Here is a 22,523-nt window from a genome sequence, read left to right as displayed (position 1 = left end):
ACACATTCTGAATCGGGGCTCCGCTGTGCATACGGCACTCACACTATTATAAACCTTGCATTACGGTGTATGTTTTCTAGCATACACTTTGACATTCACTTATTGACCGAAACTCTTCTGCTTAACCTGGAAATATAGACTTTTATAAGCATAGATGATCATGAACAGTTAAGGATGTCACCATATTTTTGTGTGTGTTTACTGGCGTAAGGAGACCCTATGCAGTATGATGATTCATTCATAAAATAAGAAATAACTCAAACAGGTTTTACAGGCTTCCCAAGTAGAATAGAAAGGGGAAGGAGAGTTTTCTATCCTATATTGTTGCCAAGTTACATTTGAAGTCACTCAGGTAAAAGTGGAGATATATTTATTTGAGAAATTAGTGTTGTTTCTATAGTTCTCCCATTCTTGACCTTTACCATTTCATAAAAAACACTTTTGATCCTGTGGCTTTAAGCTAGTTGTATAATATTTATCAAATATGTGGTAGCAAAGAGATACATTTTTAAAACCAAGTCACCATAAAGTTAGAAAATATGGCTGTGTATGAAACATACTATTATGAAACTATATAATTAAAAATGAGAGCTCAATGATCTTATGGAAAACTAAACTGTGTATTTTTAAAGCTCTTAATAACTTTAGAACTTAAAATTAAAAAAGATCAGGTTTTGAGCATTTTCTTTTATCTATATACTGTATATAGGGAGTAGTTTCTCATTTGTCCAGAAGGTGGCAGTGTAATATCAACTGCATGTGAGACCTATACTGGCTAGAGAATTGTATTTCTCCTGTATCTGTGATATGTTTGTATTGTTGCCTTTCCGAATACTTAACATATAGTACAGATACTGTACTGATTTTATTCATTATCTTATTTAGAAGTTGCGTGACCAAGTTGGTTTATATGTATTTGATCGCTAAGACTCAAGTTTAGTAAGAAGAAAATGGGCAAAGAAACCTCTGACTGGTATATTTTTGTCTCCTTGCGTGTTGAGTATAATTGTTTTTATTTCAGGGTACATATTATTGAAGTTTTCTTTTCAAAGGCCAGTACCAAATCACCATCTTATCTAATATGTATCAGTTAATACCAGTTAAATCAAACGTGTTATTTAAAAAGTCATAATAATTAGGAGATTGCTGTTTGTTTTCGATTTTGTGGCTGTTTTTTTCCTCCTTTTTTCTTTTGAGGGTGGAACAGTGAAAAAATAATTCAAAACCTCTTGATCAGAAGAGCTCCAGTGACTCTTCTTCCCTCCCTCATTTCAAGCAGGAGGATGCTTTTTCTTCTTAACATTCTCCCCCAGCACTCTGAATTAGAGATTTATTTGCAACGAAAAATCAATTAGTCCTAAATTTATTCATGGATTTCAGGTCCAGCGATCAATGCAAGTCCACTCAGTGGGCTCAAGGGGACCCAGTTCATCCCAGTTAATGTGTCTGAAGGGGAATTACCATTGATGCTGTTTTTTTCCCTTTAGGTCAGAGATCAGATCTCGCTGTCACGGACTGCGGCAAGTAGGAGTGACTTCACCCTGCAGCTACCCAACCTGCACCTGGAGACCTTGGCAGTGGAGGGGCTCAAGGGCGGGCCAGAGGTTGTGGCGTGCCAGGTTAGAGTCTAAATAACATTGTTTGCCACTGAGACACATAGAAAAATAAATTGCACTAACTGGAGAGAAGGAAAGCCTCAAAATATTGTGAATAACTTAAAGGAGATGCAAGTAATTTTTCTTAATTTTTCTTCTACCATTGTAACCCTAGTTCACAAATAATTGTGTGTTTTGTTCTTTAAAGTCTAGAAATGGCCAGTTAAATAAGCCAGAAAAGTATTTTTTTTTTTTTTACCACGGAAAAATGTGTGTTTTATAGCTAAAGATAGAATGTGAAGGGCATGCTCTCCTCCAGCAGAAGACAGTGAGACACTCGGCTCCTCTCAATTTGTAGCTCTTACTGTTTTAAATAAATCACTTTAGAGAAAGTTATCAGGAAAGATCTTTAATGAACAACATAATATGTGCAGATTGGGTTACTTCGTTTATAAAACTCAAAGTACCAAATCCTGAAACCTCAAATAACTTTAAAGTCAACTTAATAAAGAAAAATTTTTCAAAAACATACTTGTTTTCAGATGCTGCAGGTATCTTTATAATCAAGGTTACTGTTGTGTAATTGTGGCCATTTTTTTCCTGAGGGTTAGGACAGTTTTTTAATTGGACAGAACAAAATTCAGTACGTGCTTTATTTGCCTTTTAATGCCCAATGCCTTTATTGGAGAAACCTATCAACATCGTGTAAACTGTAGGAAGCCTGATATTTCCAAAGAGGCTGTTCTCGTTCAATAGCATCCTAGAATTTTCAGTGTATTAAAGGAGAAATGTTTCTTAAAACTCAATTTCTGTTTCCCATTTTGAGGTTTAAAATAAACTTTATCCTTCTTTAGTTTATGACTCTGTGGAATTTTAATTTTGTACAAAATTAATGTCAGTCCAAGTGGGGCTCTGTTAATTTTTTTTCTACATGCTCCATACCCTAATTTAATTTGTTATTAGTGCCCACATTAATGCTCTACAAAGAGAGAATACTCATTTCTTTCATTAGATTGTCCACCAATATATTTAAAATATATATGTGATTTAAAACTAAGCATAAAATGTTTTTATTTTCAGTTATAGGCTAGAATACTGTACCATTATTTAGTACAAGATTAAGACGTACATTTTAAATTTGATTACCATTATTTATGAATTCATTGCAGCCACAAATACAATATGATTTGAGATCTTTCTAGTGGTTGTAAAATAATCCTTTACTTGGCTATCTTGATTCAGAATCTCAGAGGGCTTAGGACTTGTCATAATTCACAAATAAAGACTTCTCCCAAACTGTAGATTTTGGTGATTTGGAAAAAAGCGATCCTCAGAATGCCAGTTTTGTGGGGAAAAGCACGAACTCTCTATGGTTCTGATATCCGTGAATAGCAAGAAGGAAATGTAGAGACCCATATTTCAAACTGCTCTCTTTTCCAAGTTAACTAGAAATACTTAATGCACATTGCCGATACCTAAACAGTTGGGCACATTTTTGCATTGACCTGCTGGGATGTATACCGCAGGTGAGTCATGGTAATCAAAGTTCAGCCCTCCATGCGGAGAAGAGCACATGACTTGGGCCATAATAGTCACACAAAGACACACAGACACAGGCAGGGAGGCAGACAGACACAAAGACAGACAGACAGACACACACACACACACACACACACAGAATTATGATAGGCTTTGAAGTACTTTGAGAAGAAAGGCTCTGTAGTAATTGGTGACCTTAATTTTCATAGTAATAGCTGCCATGTCAGTGAGCACTTACTATGGACAAGGTATCATGCTTAGTTCTTTACATACTTCATGCCGTCTAATTCTCACCAGGGGTCTGTCAAATGTGGCATTATGTGTCAAATAATGGCATCATTTGCACTTCACAATTGAAAAACAACTATAACAGGTTACTCCTCTCTTCAACAGCAAGTCAGGGGCAGAGCTCAGAGCCTGAATTCAAGTGTAGGTTTGAAGTGTTTGACTACAAAGCCGAACTGGTAAAATCTGATATTAGAAGAAATCTGTACCGCTGTGTTAAATGGTGAGCACACAGCCTCTGAGATGTGTAGTGGGATAGTCCTTCCATTTACAAAATATCCATTATGCGTCTATGTAAGATGTAGGTCATAGTTTATGTTGTATTGTGGACATATTCACAGAGAAAAAATTTTGTTTCCATTTGACAGGCTAATATTATGGAACACTACTTTTCACCTTTATGCAGTATGTAAATATGTATATTTATGCTAAGTTGTGGTACATGCATATTTAGGAATTCAGTATTTGTTTGGCTTCAGACTCTGTGTTGATCAGCTTAACGATAACCCACAACCCTCCGACCAACTTCCGACTCTGTGTTGATGAAGTGGGCTGTTCAGAGAGCACAGGTCCTTTGATGTGCCGAGGCGAGGGTCACTGTGCAGGATGTGGTAGCGTACGACCATTTTGGCCAAGCCATACAGCCATCATTGAAGCAGTAGGGGCTGTCCCTGTCTGTCTTACCCGAAGTGGGAGGCTCAATTATGGGCATAATCCGGGATGGAAGGAGGAGGAGTGAGCATGAGGGAACGGTGAGGAGGTTACCCTTTCTCTCTGGACACAGAAGAGCATGTGACCGATGCTTTCCTCTGGGAGAAAATTCAGGTCAGAAAAATGTAGTCTCTGAGCTCTCCTAGCATTTAGCCTCAATTGTCTTATCTGCGCGCACACACACGCACGCGCGCGCACACACACACACACACACACACACACACACACACACACACACACACTGTAGTCCTAGCAGTTTCTCAGGCTTGTAGTAGCATTAAGTGAGGCAATGCATGTCACCTAGAGAGCGCAGTGCTTGGCCAAGAGAGCAGGCAGAGTTTGGTGGTAGTTATGACTGCAGCCCCTATGGGACCCCTGTAAAGAGGAAGTTAGTGCTAGTGGCTTGTTTTTGTTACTTTTAAGGGTGTGTGTGTTTTATATCGAGGAATGGTTGTTTAGGATCTTTTTCTATCTTTCCATTTGCTTCTTTTACTCTTTTTTCTTTCTTCAAAAGCTTTAAATAACTTTGATTAATATCAACAGCAGCTCCCTATGTACTTTTCCATGTTACTTGATGTTCCAGTGAGACCATGTCTCCAATGAAGCCTTTTGTCTGAGCTCTTTTTTTTTAAATTTTTTATGTTTATTTATTTTTGAGACAAAGAGAAACAAAGCATGAGTGAGGGAGGGGCAGAGAGAGAAAGAGGGAGACACAGAATCTGAAGCAGGCTCCAGGCTCTGAGCTAGCTGTCAGCACAGAGCCCGACGTGGGGCTCAAACCCCCAAACCATGAGATCATGACCTGAGCCGAAGCCGGACGTTTTACTGACTGGATCACTCAGGCGCCCTTACCTTTGTCTAAGCTCTTATGGCAAGTCCATATTATTGTACCTGTGCCTTTATCTCCCAAAAATAGTGTTATCAGTCTACCAGAACAAAATTAAAACATCTAGATTAGACAAATTAGGTTTAGCTGAAAAGTCCAGTACAGTGTGAATGCACAGAACTTTGGCATAAAAACTATCCTGCCCATAGTTTGTAAAGATAATACCTATCACTCATTATCTTATACTTTGAATTTTTTTTCTAATAATTAAGACATATAATGTATTTTTAAAAAATATTTTTTACGTTTATTTTTGAGGGGGGAGAGAGAGACGGGGGAGATAGAGAGAGAGAGAGAGAGAGACAGAGAGACAGAGAGAGAGAGGGAGAGTGCGAGCGTGAGGGAGCAGTGGTGGGGACAGAGGATCCAAAGTGGGCACTGCGCTGAGAACAGAGAGCCCAATGCAGGGATCAAACTCGTGAACCCTGAGATCATGACCTGAGCCCAAGTTAGACATTTAACTGACTGAGCTACCCTGGCACCCCTGTAATGCATATATTATCTGGCAGATATTAGCAGGCATGTAATAAATGTTTGTGTCTCCACCCTCATTCAATAATAACCAACAAAGAACAATATAAAGAGTGGATGTTTGTTGAGTACGTATTCTGTACCGGTCTCTGTGCTAGCCACTTTACATGTGCTATCTCATTTAATTCCTGCAACAACGGTATGCATAGCTGCTCTGATTTTATCTCTTTTATAAAGGAAGGAGCTAAAGTTTGTTGAGATGCAATAAACTGCTAAAGGTTATGTATCCAGTGAATAGGGTCCATTCATGCTTTTTATTTCTGCCTTTTGTAAACCATGGCTTACTCTATGTGCCTGTGTGTATGTGTGTGTGTGTGTGTGTGTGTGTGTGTGTGTGTGTGTGTGTCTTAAGATGGTCAAGAGGGAAAAAGAACAAAGGAAGCATCTGTCTGTAGAATATAGCTTCTTTTGTGAGGAAATGTGGAGAGGATAGAAATGCAAATGAGGCTAACTGGAAAAGTTACTTACTTTACTTTTTACTTACTGTGCATTTTGGCCTTTCATCTGTGAAATGCGGATAACAAAAATTTCTAACTCATTATGTTGGTGTGATGATTAAGTGTGTTAACATATCTAAAGTGCTCAGAATAGTGACAGGTGCATTGTAAACCCTCAGTGTCCATTTGCTGGCCACTAACACGAAAGCTTCATGAGGCCAGGAACTTGGTCTTGTTCACTGTTGCATTGTTCTTTAGGACAAATGAGTGGGGTTGCTACCCCTAAGGTTATGCACATTCTAGGGCTTCGATATACGTTCCGCTCGTGTCCTGGAAAAAGATTTCCAGTTTTTTCCTTTTGTTTTTGTTTTGTTTTATTTTTTGAGAGAGAGCAAAGCGGGGGAGGGGAAGAGAGAGAAGGGGACAGAGAATCCATAGCAGGCTCTGCACTGACGGGCTGACAGCAGTGAGCCCGACGTGGGGCTCAAACTCACGAACTGTGAGATCATGACCTGAGCCGAAGTCGGACGCTCAACTGACTGAGCCACCCAGGCGCCCCTCCAGTTTACTCCTAAATGACCTCTATTAGGCTTTTAATTTCCTTCTTAAAAGTGTGGTTTTTTAATTTTCCATTACTAAAAGGAAGTGTTCCCTTCTTTTTATACTTTAGATCTTCCCTGATTTTCAGATGCCTGTTGTCACTGGGTTGAGTTGCCAGTGTTGAGTCTAAGAGTCTCAACAGTGACGTAAAGAGGCTATCTGGTTATTGCTGTTTGTGTCAGATACTCTTTGTCATTTACTTTTGGGTACATGACTGTGAATGTTATTAGAGATTATTAGAAGCCTGACAATCTTGGGAATGTAATAAGGCGTTAAAAAAGCTTTTGAGCTTATCTAAAGTTGTTATCTAGGAGAGTGTGTGTAATTCTCTTTAACTTCCAAAATGAAAATATCTTTTAAATGAAACAACATAAAATGATTTTAGACGTAGGTGGGGAGGGATCGAATAGAATGTTGAAATGCTACCTTCTTCAAAGGTTGGAAGGTACTGTCCAGAGAAGGGAAGAGCTGTGTGTTAGGGAAAAACAATTAGCTGGAAAAATCATACAGTCCGTGTGAGAATAAATGCAGTTTGATAAGAATGTCATCTTTGTCTTACCCACCTGCTTGGCAGCTGTAGTCTGTAGCTCCACAGATGATACACTGTGCTAGTGAGGACTCTAGGTGTCCTAGGCCTGAGGCCTAACTTGAGGATGGAGTAAGAATCAGGGGGTTTGCCCTTGCTGTTGACACCCACAAGAGTAAATGGCATCATCTGAGGTAGTTGTCGGAAAACCGTCTGAGGTGAGTTGTCGGAAAAGTACTTTTGTTATCTGCTAGTTAAAAGTTTAGAATCCTTCTCTGAAGATGTGATCATTTCTTCAAGATCTCCTGGTAATTGAGCGGTAAGCGAATCTAAGTGAAGCAAAACAGAATGTTAAGGTGTTAATGTGTGCAGAGGACTAACTGTAAGGTTGTGTTGCAAATTGGGATAACAGATAATTAAGTATGAGCATCTAAACGTTGGTTGCAGTCATTGTGAGTTAGGCCTCATGGTCTTCAATCTATTTCTTCTAAGATTTTCGTTCTTTTTAAAAAAAATTTGTTTTAATGTTTATTTATTTTTGAGAGAGAGAAAGAGAGCAGGGGGAGGGGCAGAGATGGAGAGGGAGACAGAATCCAAAGCAGGCTCCAGGCTCTGAGCTGTCAGCACAGAGCCCAATGCAGGGCTTGAACCCAGGAACCAGGAGGTCATGACCTGAGCTGAAGTCAGATGTTTGACTGAGCCACACAGGCGCTCCTAAGGTTTTTGTTCTTGATTGCCCAGAAAACCTAGTATGTCCATCATTATTAGGGCAGTTTGATACTGTTGCTTGATATTTTTGCTTGCCTTCTTACCACCCACCCTCTTTCCCTTTCTCCTTCCTCCCCTTCTGGTGCCTATTTGAAATGCACTTTGTTTTTGGAGTGGTGATGGTGGTGTTGGAGTTGGGAAAAGAAATACATCAATCAAAATCCTAGAGCAGAATGTTAGAGTAACAATGTCAAATTATGCTTTTTTGGTCCAGATATTTTACCGGGTAATACATGCTACCATTCTTTTCTTATCCCTTATACCTTATTTTTGAAGATTTATTGTAAAACGGGGGATTTTTTTTTTTTTACATTTATTGTTAAAACATAGCTTGGGTACTGATGGCTAAGACTTCTAAAAATCTTACTGTTAAAGAGTTATAAGAAGTTCTCTTGAAATATTTAGCAGATGAGATATTTTACATCTTGCATCATGGGTTTTATTTCAGATTGATGGGAGTTGTCATTGCCTTTTGAAAAGGCCCCTCCCCTGTTTGTGCTCTGTCTCTGTCTCTCTCTCTCAAAGATAAATTAAAAAAAAAGAAAGACAAGGACAGGATGACATATGAAGAGAAGGAAATATATCTATATTAAGCTTCTGCTACACAAAACCTCATACTGAGGACTCTCATAACTCCTTCCTTCTTAACTCAGCTGAAAATATTCTAGAATTAGTCCCTCTGGGAGCGATCTGGTATCAGTGATCTGAACTGACACTAAGTAAAATCTAATAGGGGTTTTTAAAAAACTCAGCATGATTCATGAAGTCCTCTTTCCAGTTTTTTTAAGTTTATTTATTTATTTTTTGAGAGTGACAGAGACAGCATGAATGGGGAGAGGCAGAAAGAGAGAGAGAGAGAGAGAGAGAGAGAGAGAGAGAGAATCCCAAGCAGGCTCTGCAAGGTCAGCAGATAACCCAGTGCCGCACTCGGTCTCAGGAAACCAAGAGATCATGACTTGAGCCAAAACCAAGAGTCAGACACTTGACCAACTGAGCCACCGAGGTGTTTACTTCTTCCTTTGTTTATTTTAAGGAAGAATAATTACGAAGAAGATAAAATCATAGCAGAGTCAGGATCCCAGAGGTTTGAAGAGGTTATGCAACTTTACTAGAAAGTAATAGAGCTGACTGCAAACAGGCGAAGTCCTTCCCCCTGTAGGTATAAATCACAAAGGTAGCAGGACTTGTCATATTGTTTTGCCCAACTGTGTTTTTCACCAGGAATACACCATTGCCCCTTCTTGTGAGGGCTGAACAGGCTGACGGTGCTACTGGAGTTCTAGGTGAGGGTCGCTGTTTTCTGTGAGTGATTGGCCCTTAGCTCTTCCAATGCATCAGCTTGTCACCTGCAATGTAGCAGGATTCTCGCACAGAGTCGTGACACCGAGGCTCTTCTTTCCAGGAAGCAACTTGATTCGTGCCGGCACTACTCCGTTGGGTTCATACCCAAAGAACTGAACCCCAAACACCACGTGGCATAGTTTTAAAAATATATTTTCTACTTCTTTGTCTCCCATATATGGTAATACAAACAAACATGCAGTCTGATTAAGTGATCCCATGTTACAAGGTCACGAGGGATGTTGTCACATAGGTACATAGCTAGGTTACCTTGAGGTGTTTTTTTTTTTTTTCTTTCCTTAGGGAGGGGACCATACCAGAATAACACAGAAGTGACAGTGCCTGCCCTGCTGCATCTTGGGGCAATTATGAAGGTATTATCACACCTCTGAAAAAAGTTTGAAAATTAAACAGCACTGATAGATATTTTTAAATGTGTTTTCCTTGGAATATTTGGCATACAAACGTTCTTGGGTCAGGTATGAGTTTGCTTAGTTTTCAATTGCAGGTTGAAATTTTTGTCCTTCTACAAACAGGCAAGTAAGTCAGATCATAGGGAAGTTGGCAATGGTGAATACATAATGTTCTGTGTCATTGAGTTTGCTGGAAACATCATGTTGATCAGAATGGGAATGACTTTCCTAGCAGCACAGTTTTTGGAGAAGATAAGAGAATTCTGTTTCCTTGGGAAGGAGGTGAATACCGTCATATTGGAGAAAGCCTACGTGGAGAGTCAGAATGCCCGGATTCAAGTCCTGGCTGCGCTGTCGCGTCGAGCCCCCAGGTCTTCTGCAGGCGAGGATGTGACCCCCGTCCAGCTTTCACTCAGGATTGTGGGGAAATCAGATGCACTAGTGCGCGTGCTAAGGTGCTTTTTTGCGTTGTCAAATGCTGTATTAATATAACCTGTATTGGACTGAGCCACAAACAGGCCTGGGGGCAGGACAAGTGACTTAGGTCCATCAAGGAATGTTTTAGTGCTTTAGCTCTTGGAGGTTTTTGACTGATGATTTGTTTGGTACAATTTGCACTTGAGTAGCAGAACAGAATGTTCACAATTTTGGTGTTTCCTCACTGCTCAGTATAAAGCTAGGGTTAACACTTTGTACTTCATTTGAAGAGTTATTATACAACGTAATTAAAGAATTACTAGAGGTGCCTGGCTGGCTCAGTCAGTAGATTTTGCCTCAGGTCATGATCTCGAGGTTTGTGAGTTCCAGCCCTTGTCGGGCTCTGTGCTGACAGCTGAGAGACTGGAGCCTGCTTCAGATTCTGTATCTCCCTCTCTCTCTGCCCCATCCCCACTGTGCTCTCTCTCTCTCTCTCAAAAATAAACATTTAAAAAAACTTAAAAAAAGAATTCCTACTGTTTTTATGTTTTCTTTGAACTCTGTTGCCTTCATTTACACCATTTATATTTTTTAGAGGGACTTCGAATTCTATCTCTGAAATGGTGATGATATTTGCATATGTGTGAAATGTTTCAGACACATTTAGTTAAAAACAAAAGCACAAAACATGGAAGTACAGAGCATTGTTTTTTGGTTACAACATTCAGCTCCAAGTGGAAAAGCTGCTAAGTGATATAAACATAATTTCTTTGTCATTACTGTTAAGAGGCAAAAACTGAATCCCAAACTTGACTCTGTCTCTAGCTTTCTTTTCTCATTTTTGAAGCCTATTTAAGTGTAAGTATAACCTTACTAGATAATACCTCTTAATGCTTATTATTGAGAGACCAAAGCCTGTGAGCTCTTGAACTTTCAAATGCTGCCACAGATTGCTATTCATTTTAGCTGCTTGGACAAAAAACAGTGTTTGATGGACTGACTAGGGGAAGACCTGGAAAAGGAAGGGTTATCTACAAATTGAGTGAGTTTATTATGGCTTAGTGATTTGCTGATTGATTTCATTTGCTGTCAGTTAAGGCTCTCTTAATGTCAGTTTTCTTTGCATAATGCCTCGAAATAAAGACTGATAGAAGTTCTTCAGATTGATGCCGCTTATATAAACTGACCCTGATTTGCCCTATTTTACATGACAATTTAAGTGACAGCACTTAGAGGAAAATACAGCAATGAATATGCATCTTAAGGATTAAGGGAAATGCAGTGAATCATTCAGTCTAAAACTAGGTACAAAAGTAATTTCTGGTAATAATTCCACAGATGCCTTCAGTTTTATTAAACAGACTCATTACTTTGATGTGTGTGTGTGTGTGTGTGTGTGTGTGTGTGTGTGTGTGTGTGTGTGTAAAGAGAAGGGGGGGAGTTGAAATGAAAAACGGAACTGAAAGTGACCCTAAATCTTTTCAAATTATGGTAACTCTTCCCCTCCACTTATTTAAACTTGGAGTTGTCAGAATCACAGTTAAAAAAATTTTTATTTGAAGTTGCATAAATGCTATATTAAGTAACCAGTGAAATGTATGGTGAGTAATTTTAAAGCTTTAAATGCTTTTTGTTTGGTTTCAGAACCTTCTGGTAACAAGCAGTAGTACTTTTTTCCCTCCCAGTGGCCAGAAGTCTCACCATGCTGACTAAAAAGACGTATAACCTTTGGGAGGCAGATTAATTTAAGATGTAACGCAATGAAGAAACCATGAAATACTAATATTTTAAGTCCTTTTCTGAGTGAGGGCTACTTAACTCACACTTTTCCCTTTTCCCTGGGGAGCATATTATATCACTTCCAGGTTGCAGGCCGTATTTTCTTAAGAGTATATTGTATAATGCATATTAACCAGCATGAACCTGACTTGGTATAACTTCATTAGGATTAAAAGGAGGAAACAGGGCTCTAAAGTGAAGAAAGTTCAAGAAATCTGTTCATGTGGTGGGAGGCTCCGCAAAGGACATATTTAAAAGAGGCACACATTCTAGGGACGTCTGGGTGGCTCAGTCAGTTAAGCCTCCGACTTTGGCTCAGGTCATGATCTCACGGTTTGTGAGTTCGAGCCCCGTGTCGGGCTCTGTGCTGACAGCTGGGAGCCTGCAGCCTGCTTCAGATTCTGTGTCTTTCTCTCTCAAAAAGTAAATAAACATTTTAAAAAAATATTTAAAGAGGCATGCGTTCTATATCTACAAATAAGACTTAAAATGGTCCTTAGACCTTAGATCTTTGGTTGAATGATTACCTGGTGGAATGATTTGCCCAACAAATAAATAAATAAATAAATTTGTTTATATGAATTAATTTATTATTAAATTTATTTATTTATATAAATTTATTTTAAATGTTTACTTATTTTAAGAGTGGTAGAGAGTGTGCAAGTGTGTGTGTGTAGAAGGGGCAGAGAGAGAGAGAGAAAGAGAGAGGGGGAGAGAATCCCAAGCAGGCTCCATGCTGTTAGCACAGAGCCTGATGTGGGGCTTGATCTCACAAACTGTGAGATCATGACTTGAGCCTAAATCAAGAGACAGATGCTCAACTGGCTGAGCCACCCAGACATCTTGCCCATGAAATTTAAAGTCCAAAAGAAGAAACTCCATGTTCTTAATCTTTCTAAAATTGAGAAGAAATGATGATTAAATCAAACATGCAGTTTAACCTTGTACATTTATTATGTCATATGACAAAATAGGAAAGAATAATCTTTATGAGACATTTACCGTAGTGTCTTAGGCAAAGCCCTCAAAAGATAGCAGTTATTATTGTTTTTACTATCTAGACAGTGTGTATGAGTTGAGGAATGTTACAATTCTTTATCAATTGAAAAGGAATTCTTTGAAAGTGTTGGTTGTCTCCTATTATCACCAAGTTTATAATTACTAGAAATTAAGAGGTAACATGATTTCTTGTTAACATTGAGTGGGACTGATACAGAGGAAATTCAGAAGCTATTAAAGATATTTTTCTTATTATGTCTTTGTGGTAGTGTACTATGACAGGTGGACCCCGGATGTTAAAATCCATGACTGAGAGACAAATGATCACAGGTGAAACCTTAGGGAATTGGTTGATACAGAAGTTACTAGTTTACTCATACAGCCATGAGTGTCCACTTAGATCGCATTTGGAACACTTACTACACAAGATGGTTGTGTCCATCAAATTTCTCTGATTACAGATTCGCACCGATCTGAATATTTACCTAAACATAAAATGTAAATCTGTTGACTTGCTAAATGATCGCTTAAAAAGAAATTTATATCTAAAACTAACAATACACACTAGAGAACTTCTGAAAAATTTCTCTCTGACACATCAACTGTATACATATGTGTACATATTACTTCTATTATCAAAAACATAGTACATGCGATAATACCCATATAGGGATTTCATTATACACCCAAATTTCTGGCTTTTATAGATGCTAAGCCAAACCCCACATCAGCTCTTCATCTGAAATGGAAGATTCTTCCTTGATTAATTCATTAATTTTTTAAAGAAAAAGTAATATAAAAAACCCTTAGTAAATAGTTTCCTAATAACTTCCTTTAGAAATAGTAATCCTTTTTTTTTTTTAAAGGACGCATCAGGCTTTGTTTTGTTTTTGTTTTTGTTTTTAGGTTCCAAGGATTAGCCAATACATCCAATAAGACACCCTTCCTTTCAGTTTTGAAAAGAGGAGAGTCTGGGACACCTTTTGTGACCGCTCACTCCACCCTGCTCCTGTGTTCTCTGTGTCTCCCAGTTCATTCAGCCCCAGCTGGAGGGACGCGCTGGAGCCCAGAGAGGCTCCTCAGGGGGCACTGAAAGCGCACCACCTCAGCCCCCAACTCAAGTCCCAAGGAGGTGAGCTAGCGCACGGTGCAGGAGAATGGCTGGCCCTCGTTTTCACCCTAGCCTCCTTACTAGGTAGAAACACTTACTTCTCCAGAGATATTTGCTCTGGAAAACCCCTCCTTTCCTGTTAATCACTACAGTGGACTTAAAAAAATGAGAAGGTAAAGAGCTTTTGCATACGACTTCACTTTCAAAATTTGATTTGATTTTGACATCCTGCCTTAATTTTTGTTTGCAGTAATTAGCAGGTTAGTTAGAAACCATACATGTCTCTGTGTGTGTGCGTGCGTGTGTGCATGTGTGCGTTGATTTCTAGCTCTGCTGAAACTAGCAGAATGTCACATCAGAAGTTTACACAGGAGGGGTGCCTGGCTCAGTCAGTTCAGCATCAGATTCTGGATTTCGGTTCAGGTCATGATCTCATAGCTTATGGGTTTCAGCCCTGAATTGGGCTCCATGCTAATGGTGTAGAACCTGCTTGGGATTCTCTATCTCTGTCCTTCCCCCATGTTCTCCCTCTCTCTCTCTCTCTCTTAAAGTTAATAAATAAATTTTAAAAAAGAAGTTTACACAATAATTCATTAAATAATTCATTAAAATCCTTTTGTTCTTTTTATGTATGCAACCCAGTGAAATCATGACCCTGTAAATATAAGTATATATAGCAACAATCCCAAATGATACAATTTTTTTAATAACATGAGAGTTGTTTTTCATCATTCAGGCCCACAACTCCACATCTGAAACTCTATACTCCACAGCTATAAACTGGTGACTTGGAGGTGAAGGCCTGACCTGACCTAATCTTGTGGTAAAACCTGAGAAGAACTGACCTGAAGCTCTTTGTAGTTTCAGTGCATCCCCCCTTAGTGTGGTTGCGGGCACGTTTTGAGGTAGACTGGGTTTGATTAGAGTGGGCTGCCCTAGGCTGATGGGAGTGCTACTTAATATATGGTATATGCCCCATGTTCCCCAGATCCAGAAGATTCTCCCAAACATCTGGTCCCAAAGTTTCAAGTAAGGGGTTGTGGGAACCATACCAACGTTGTAAAACAGATTCCACACAAATAATGCATCATATTGCTACAGTGCAAGCTTTTTGTTCTTCTTATAATGAGGTACATTCAGCCTATGGGATGATTCTGTTGCTTTGTTTTGTTTTGAGTATAGTTGACATTAATGTTATGTTAGTTTCAGGTGTACAATTTAGTGATTTGACAAGTTTCTACATTATGCTGTGTTCACCACGAGTGTGGCTGCCATCCGTCAGTCTGGAATGGTATTCTTGAGTGAAGTTTAAGTTTAATGACGAGTATCTCTTACTCTTTGCTTGGGGTCATACAGGAACTGTACGGTGGTTTTTGCTATCTGGAAAACTCAGACTTTAAAACATATATGCAGATCAGGTATGGCTCTAATAGGCTTTATGGGCTCATGTCTTATACTTGCTAGTAAACTAAATGTGCATTTCTGTTCCACGTGGGCAGGAATCCTGAGACATTCTTTTTGCTCCCACTCCCCACTTTTTTCCTGAAGGCATAATGGATGCAATTTCTTGTCCCGTAAACTCTGCATATGCTTTACCTATCATCACCTGTCCCTCTGGATGAAGTAGTGTAGACTCTCAAGGGTCTGGAGAGGTCAGCTGTCCTGCTACCCAGGCAGTTGCTCTAGGTAAAGAGAGCAAGGTCACTGGGGAGACCAAGGGCCTGGTTGTTTCAGCCCTGACTCCTGGTAGTCTATAGGAGGCTTAGGAACCAGAATGCCCTTTGCTTCAAAGTTTTCCATTTATGCTAGAGGGAAAAGAGAAAGGTTGTTTGAGGGTATTTAGAGATCAATGTGAACCAGGAAATTGGCTTTAGAAAAATAAAATGGCCAGCTCTCTTAATCATAGAGATTTGGATACGGCTAATAACATTCAGTCATGTACTGAGTCCTTGCCAAGTTCAAGGCATTGTGGATACAAAAGTTTTAGGATACAAAAGTGACTTAAAACTATTTTGAGGGGGATCTATAAAATTTAATAGTGATAAGAGATGGAAAGCATGATTGCTATAGGAAAGGCATAGATAAAGTACCATAGCCTGCCCTTTAAAGAGGAATGAAATTCATCTTCCAGATTAGGAAAGGCTTCATAGAGGAGGTGGCCTTTGAATGGGCCTTGAAGGTTATGTAGCTAAATATCCCCTTTACTATAAAATGCTTTTGTTTGGAAATACAGTTGGGAGATAGCTGGAGGGTGAATCCCAGTGGCAGTGAAATCTATGGGATGGTCTCGCCTCTTTATTTTTTTAGAAGGGGGTGGCCTCATCTTAGTCTCATGATTGGTAATGTTCCTTTGAGCTACTGTAGTTCTGTAATACTGTGAATAAATTATGGTCTCTCCAGGATTTCATAGAAATCTTATTATTTGTTCCTTTGTAATGTATCAAAAGTAAATTCTTTTATTTAATTGAATATCAAAAAGCACTTTACATCTAATTTGCCCTTAAAACAATGCAGTAACAATATTTTTTCTAAGATATAATTTAACATACTTCAGTGGATTTTGGTATAGAGTAGAGATTATGGGGATTATTGAAGTAGGTGATAACCCTGGATGAAGCATATAGATTTCTAAACCAATCTGGTATATCAGAGTCAGAATGGAATCATGATAATAAAAGAAAATAAAGAAATATTTTCTTTCTTCCCCCCTTCCCCCTTTACTGATTTGCTTTTTCTGTACGTATATTGAAAATTGTTCATGTTGGATTTAATTAAACTACAAACAATTGCATCAGATTCTAATGATTCCAGCTAAATGGGTTTTTAGCACCCCTGCCTACGTTAATGTAAAGGTGCAAATTGTAGATGTCCTTTGCTGAGATTCATAAATAAAGCTGACAGTCTAATGTGCAAAGGGGAGAGATGGAGCGTTCAGTGCTGTGTGGATATGTGCCTCCATTTTCTCTGTAAGTGTATGTGTAGCTTAGATCCGTTGCACTCTCTGAATGTTGTTTGAGATAACGGGCTGAGCAGTTTGTGTGAACAACCAGATCTCAGCCCTCTATGCCACTTGTTTCTAGAAATTTTCTGCCTGTTTTTTTTTTATTCTTTATAATGTTTATTTATCCTTGAGAGAGAGATAGAGCATGAGTTGGGGAGGCGCAGAGAGATGGAGACACAGAATCTAAAGCAGGCTCCAGGCCCTGAGCTGTTGGCACAGAGCCTGATGCACGGCTCAGACTCACAAACCATGAGATCGTGACCTGAGTCAAAGTCGGATGCTTAACCGACTTAGCCACCCAGACACCCCTTTTCTGCCTCTTTTAACAGCACTCTTTTAAGAAGATTTGCATACTGAATCTCCAAAAGATTAAAACTAAGATGTGTCTTTGCTACACTATCATATTTGATTAAAACATCTGGATCTTTATAGGTTGATTATGAAACAGACAAATGAAAAGTGCTGGTTATCACTTTGTTCAGTCTCCCCAAAGTGTAAATCAGAAAGCGATTATTGGAATATAACATGCCCTTTCTTAAGCCCTAGTATCTTTTGAAGAGAAATAGGCACTCTCAGTATAGTCCACATTATTACTGAGATTGAAAGTCTCACTAAGTCTAGAAGGAAGAATCATGTCTGTGTTACATGTTGTTAATTGAATCAAGCTGAACAAGTGTATTTGGGACTCCTGCTCTGTATCTGGCCCTGTGCGCGACAGGTAGTTGGATGACAGTGGATGGCTGTGCAGTCAGGGGGGAGGAGTTACAAGAAAGCACCTCAGATGCACAGCTCTAACAGAAGAGGAACAAAACAAGCACTGATATGGGAACCATCAAATGCGAACATGTATGCCAGCAGTCTTTGGAAAGGATAAAGATGGGGGAATAGTCTCAATGTATCACAAACCTTGTTTTACATTCTTCTCCTCAAAAAATATTTTTTTTTATCCATTCATCAGTCGATGGACATTTGGGCTCTTTCCACAATTTGGCTATTGTTGATAGTGCTGCTGTAAACATTGGGGTGCATGTGCCCCTTCAAATCAGCATTTTTGTATTCTTTGGATAAATTCCTCATAGTGCAATTGCTGGGTCATCTGATAGTTCTATTTTTTGATTTTTTGAGGACGCTCCATACTGTTTTCCAGATTGGCTGCACCAGTTTGCATTCCCACCAGCAGTGCAAGAGGGTTCTTGTTTCTCCACATCCTTCCAACACCTATTGTTTCCTGAGTTGTTCATTTTAGGCACTCTGACAGGTGTGAGGTGGTATCTCATTGTGGTTTTGATTTGTATCTGCCTGATGATGAGTGATGTTGAGCATCTTTTCATGTGTCTGTTAGCCATCTGGATGTCTTCTTTGGAAAAATGTCTATTCATGTCTTCTGCCCATTTCTTCACTGGACTACATGTTAGCTAATTTGAATATGAATATATGTATTTTTTTTAACAAGAAGAGCCATTTGGCTTTTTTGAGGAAATAATCTATGCGTATTTTATCTACTTAGTTTCAATATGAAATTCAAAAATCTGTTATTTACCAACTTAAGAAATGTGAATCAGATTGTGCCATTCCTCTCTTAATGGCATTCCTCTCTCTTCCCACCACCCTTAAAATAAACTCCAAACTTTTCATCTTGGCCTTGGGCTCTTCATGATCTGGGCCCTGCGTCTGTCTAACTTTATCTTCTAACTCTCTGCCTTTCATTCACTTGAATATATAGCAATGAGTATATATCAATAGTGAACTTTCTGCTATAACTTGAACACACCAAGCATAGTCCCATTCCTAGGCTCTGAGCTTGCTGGTCCCTTTACTTGGCATGCCTCATGCCAAATCGTCATGAGGCTCAGTCCTTCATTTATTCATGTCTTTGCTTAAATGTCAAATTATAGAAGCCCTCTCTTTCCCTAACTAAAATAGCCACCCTTCTCCCTTTGCCCTTCATAGACTTGACCCTGTTTAATTTTCCCTCATAGAACATCCAATATATTTGTCTATTATCTGTCTTTCACTAGAATGTAAAATCCATGAGCTCAGGGCTTGGTCTTTACCACTATCTTTAGCACCTAGAACATAAGTGCTCAGAAATAGTTATTGAATACATTAATGAATGAACTAAGATTTCCTTTATTGAGAAATGGCACATTAAGGAAAAGAACAAGGAGTTTAGAGTTAAGTGGACTTCTGACTTCCAGTTGTGTCACTTATTAGCAACATGCTCTTTGTTTGTTTGTTTTGTTTTGTTTTAAGTATGCTTCATGCCCAGCACAGAGCCCGGTGTGGGGCTTGACTTGAGATCAAGACAAGCTGAGATTGAGTCAGATGCTTAGCCAAGCGAGTGCCCTAAGCAATGTGCTATTAAGAAAGTTAGTTATGGACTCTGAGCCTTAGTAGCCTTATAGGTAAATTTTTCCCATTTTCCTAACTACTTCCTATTTTGCAAGTACGGCATAAAGCTTAGAGATGATGCATTTGCCGTGGAAAACAGAACTGTTCAGGTTTGTACATATGTTATTTAGTACAGCCAGAAAATGCCCTTCCTTTGGTTGAGGAGTCTAAATCACCCTGCACAGGTGTATTTATTACTTAAAATAAGAAGGAGAGAATAGTCGTCAAAGTAACTATGATCTCCAAGGATGTAACTGTTAGGTATCCAAAGTGCATATAAACATTTCTTCATTCAGTAACATGTTATGGTTTTGACATTTGGATAAAGCTAAACTGCCTGAATTTCAGCTCACACCATCCCAGTTGAATCCCAAAATTTATCTGTACACTAATATCTGTACTAGGTCTTCTCTTTCTCTTTGTCAGTAGAATCAAAGCAGCCTAATAGCCCCCATTTTATAAAACTACCAGTGATGTCAAACACAGTAGGTGCTCAAGAATGGTAACTCTAATGATAAATTTTTTCCTGAAGGAGAGCTAAAGTAAGGAGGTTAAGCTTCTTCCTGGTTTCCTTTGACCCCTGATTAATTCTGTTACCCACTAACTAAACTACTCTCACTTTATCAATCTTTATTCATTAATAAACCCGGTGCCAGTTGTATAATTTACCATATGATGGACATTTTGTATGTTGCTTAAATTTTTAGGTAATTTATAATAATAATAAGTAATAATAATAATTAATCTAGCAGTATCTTCTGAGAAACTCATTTCTTTTGGAATTCGTCAAGATTACTATTCTTTTCTTTAAATGTTTATTTATTTTTGAAGGAGAGAGAGACAGAGCATGAGTGGGGAAGAGTAGAGAGAGAGGGAGACACAATCTGAAGCAGGTTCTAGGCTCTGAGCTGTCAGCACAGAGCCCGATGTGAAGCTTGAACACACAAACTGTGAGATCATGACCTGAGCTGAAGTCAGACGCTTAACCAACTGAGCCCCCAGGTGCCCCAAGATCACTGTTCTTTTTTATGACTTCAAGTCCATATGCAAGAGTTTCGAAGGGAGACTTTTTTTCTTAGTCTCTGATTATTTTGGTGATCTCTTTTCCATATTCTTGTAGGAAACCAGTGTCCTGGCTTATCCCTTTGGTCTTTCTTTACAGTAACTTTTAGCATAGTAAGAGCAGTAATCACCATTAGTCTAGAAGCTGCATTTAGCCTCAGGATTGGCTTTGATTCAGTTCTGGTTGGAAATAACATACTTGAAAAAGAATTGGTCTTGTTCTTGGCACATTTAAGTTGTATATGCCACGGTTGAGTGGAGGCCAGAAAAAGTTTAGAATCTAAACACGATATAAAGAAAACATTTAAAAAAATCTGCTGCAGAAGTATTCTGCAACTCTGCTGAATATGGTTTCCCATGAGGCTCCTTCTCATACCTGAAAAGCTACTATATTTACATCCTTCAAAGTGGTGCCAGTAAAAATTTTGAGTGATGGCGTAAGTCAAGTGCGGGGCCGTTTCAAATGGCAAAAAGGGGAAAATGAACTTTGATATTCTCTTTTTCTTATATATGATAACAGCCACAAAACATACCTGAGCTATATGCAATAATGGAGTCAATTCATTCTATTTTCTCTTTAGTTGTTCTCGACTAAGGAGAATGTATATTTGCCACACAATTGTTTTCTCCTAATAACCTGACACATTTACTATCCTTATCATTGTCACCATCATCACAATGGAGCATTTCAGTGTCAGTATGTATGTTGCATTAAATATCTAGTTACACACGTTTTTAATCATGCCCTGTACTAAATAAATAGGAGCATATAATCTTAAGTGGATGGCAGGGACCCAAGCTAGTCTTCAAAGGAAACAGAGTAATTCTAGTACATGCAAACAAACCCCTAGAACATCTAGGGTCAGAATGAGGCTGTCCACGAATGGGAAAGTGTCTTGTATGAGAGAGAGGGGAAAAACTTGGTTCACCAAAATCCTAGTTTCTACATGAATGGAAGGTCATTTTTCTACCAGGTAATTTCCCGGATATGAAAGATAAAAGCCTTCCCTAGTCTTAGCAGGTAAAATGGAAATGAAATAGAACTTCTTGGAGTCCTGTTCCATCCATGCATATGTCCAGTATGCATGGATCTCATTTGGAATGAGAATTGGTGAGTCAGAAGAACTAATTCTGGGTGGATAGCATTTAGGATATTGGTCTTTTGAGGTCTTGGTATTTTTCTTCTGATATCTTTCACTTGATAACATCAGATCCCTAAGTCAGGATACTGTGAGATACAAAATACATTGCCATTTTATGTACATGTTGATTAAACACACTAGTAGTTGTTTTTCCAAGATTTCTCATTTTTCAAAATAATAGATCTGCTTTAATTTGTAAACTTAAGTTTTTTCTCATTAAAATGGACTCACAGCCTTCTTTTAAATGACATTTTTCTAGAATGCAGAGGTTTTGGGGGGGCAGTGTAGAAATTATGTAACATATTAGGACAGAAGAGGGATTCATTAATTTGTGGCAAATGTTTATTGAACTCATTCTAGAGAATGAATGAAGTCCTTAAGAAAATACTATCTGAAGCTCCTTTACTTGAAATAAGTATTTCCATTATATAAATGAAAATTGGTTGTTCTGTTGTAGTATAATAATTATTGAGTTTGAGATCTTTGAAAATTCTGGTTTCATAGCAAAATTCAAGGGGGGATTTTCTTTTGTACTTTTTCTATCAATAGAGGAAAGAGCATGGATTAAGTTGACACTTAAATGAATGTTGTAATAGACTAGCTGTGCAATTATTTGAAACTTGGAGAGCTTAGATTTATTCTGCTGGTCTAAGAAACTTTGTATGATAGATGGCCAAAACCAAACAAACCAAAAACCCCACCAAACCAATGTAAAACATTGCCGGGAAACTTGCAACATATGGAATGAGCATGGGCTCTGGAATTGAACAGGCATGAATTGGAATCTCAGTTTCATTCTTGATGCGCTAGGTGACCTTGGATAAGGTGCTCAGAACATCACTGAGCCTTGGTTTCCTGATCTGTAAAGTAGAGATAATATGAGTCCTTAGAGGGTTATTGCCAGGATTAGAAGCATATGCAAAGCTCATACTGTAATGTTTGGCACATAATAGCTGCTGTTGCTAGGACTGGGTCCCGGTGAGCCTTGC

General features: G+C 38.7%; 1 protein-coding gene across 1 annotated transcript in view; it reads left to right on the top strand.

The window, feature by feature from the left end:
- The window catches only part of CCDC171 (coiled-coil domain containing 171), a 287,055-nt gene that overhangs the window by 211,797 nt on the left and 52,735 nt on the right, over positions 1-22,523 (top strand). Inside the window, exon 25 of the mRNA XM_029919663.1 lies at positions 1,488-1,619. Within this exon, the coding sequence (XP_029775523.1) occupies positions 1,488-1,619 (132 nt within the window). The remainder of the gene's footprint in view (positions 1-1,487; positions 1,620-22,523) is intronic.

The sequence above is a fragment of the Suricata suricatta genome, chromosome 13 (assembly GCF_006229205.1).
Source record: "Suricata suricatta isolate VVHF042 chromosome 13, meerkat_22Aug2017_6uvM2_HiC, whole genome shotgun sequence".
Lineage (NCBI taxonomy): Eukaryota > Metazoa > Chordata > Mammalia > Carnivora > Herpestidae > Suricata > Suricata suricatta.
This window is presented reverse-complemented; position numbering and strand designations above follow the sequence as displayed.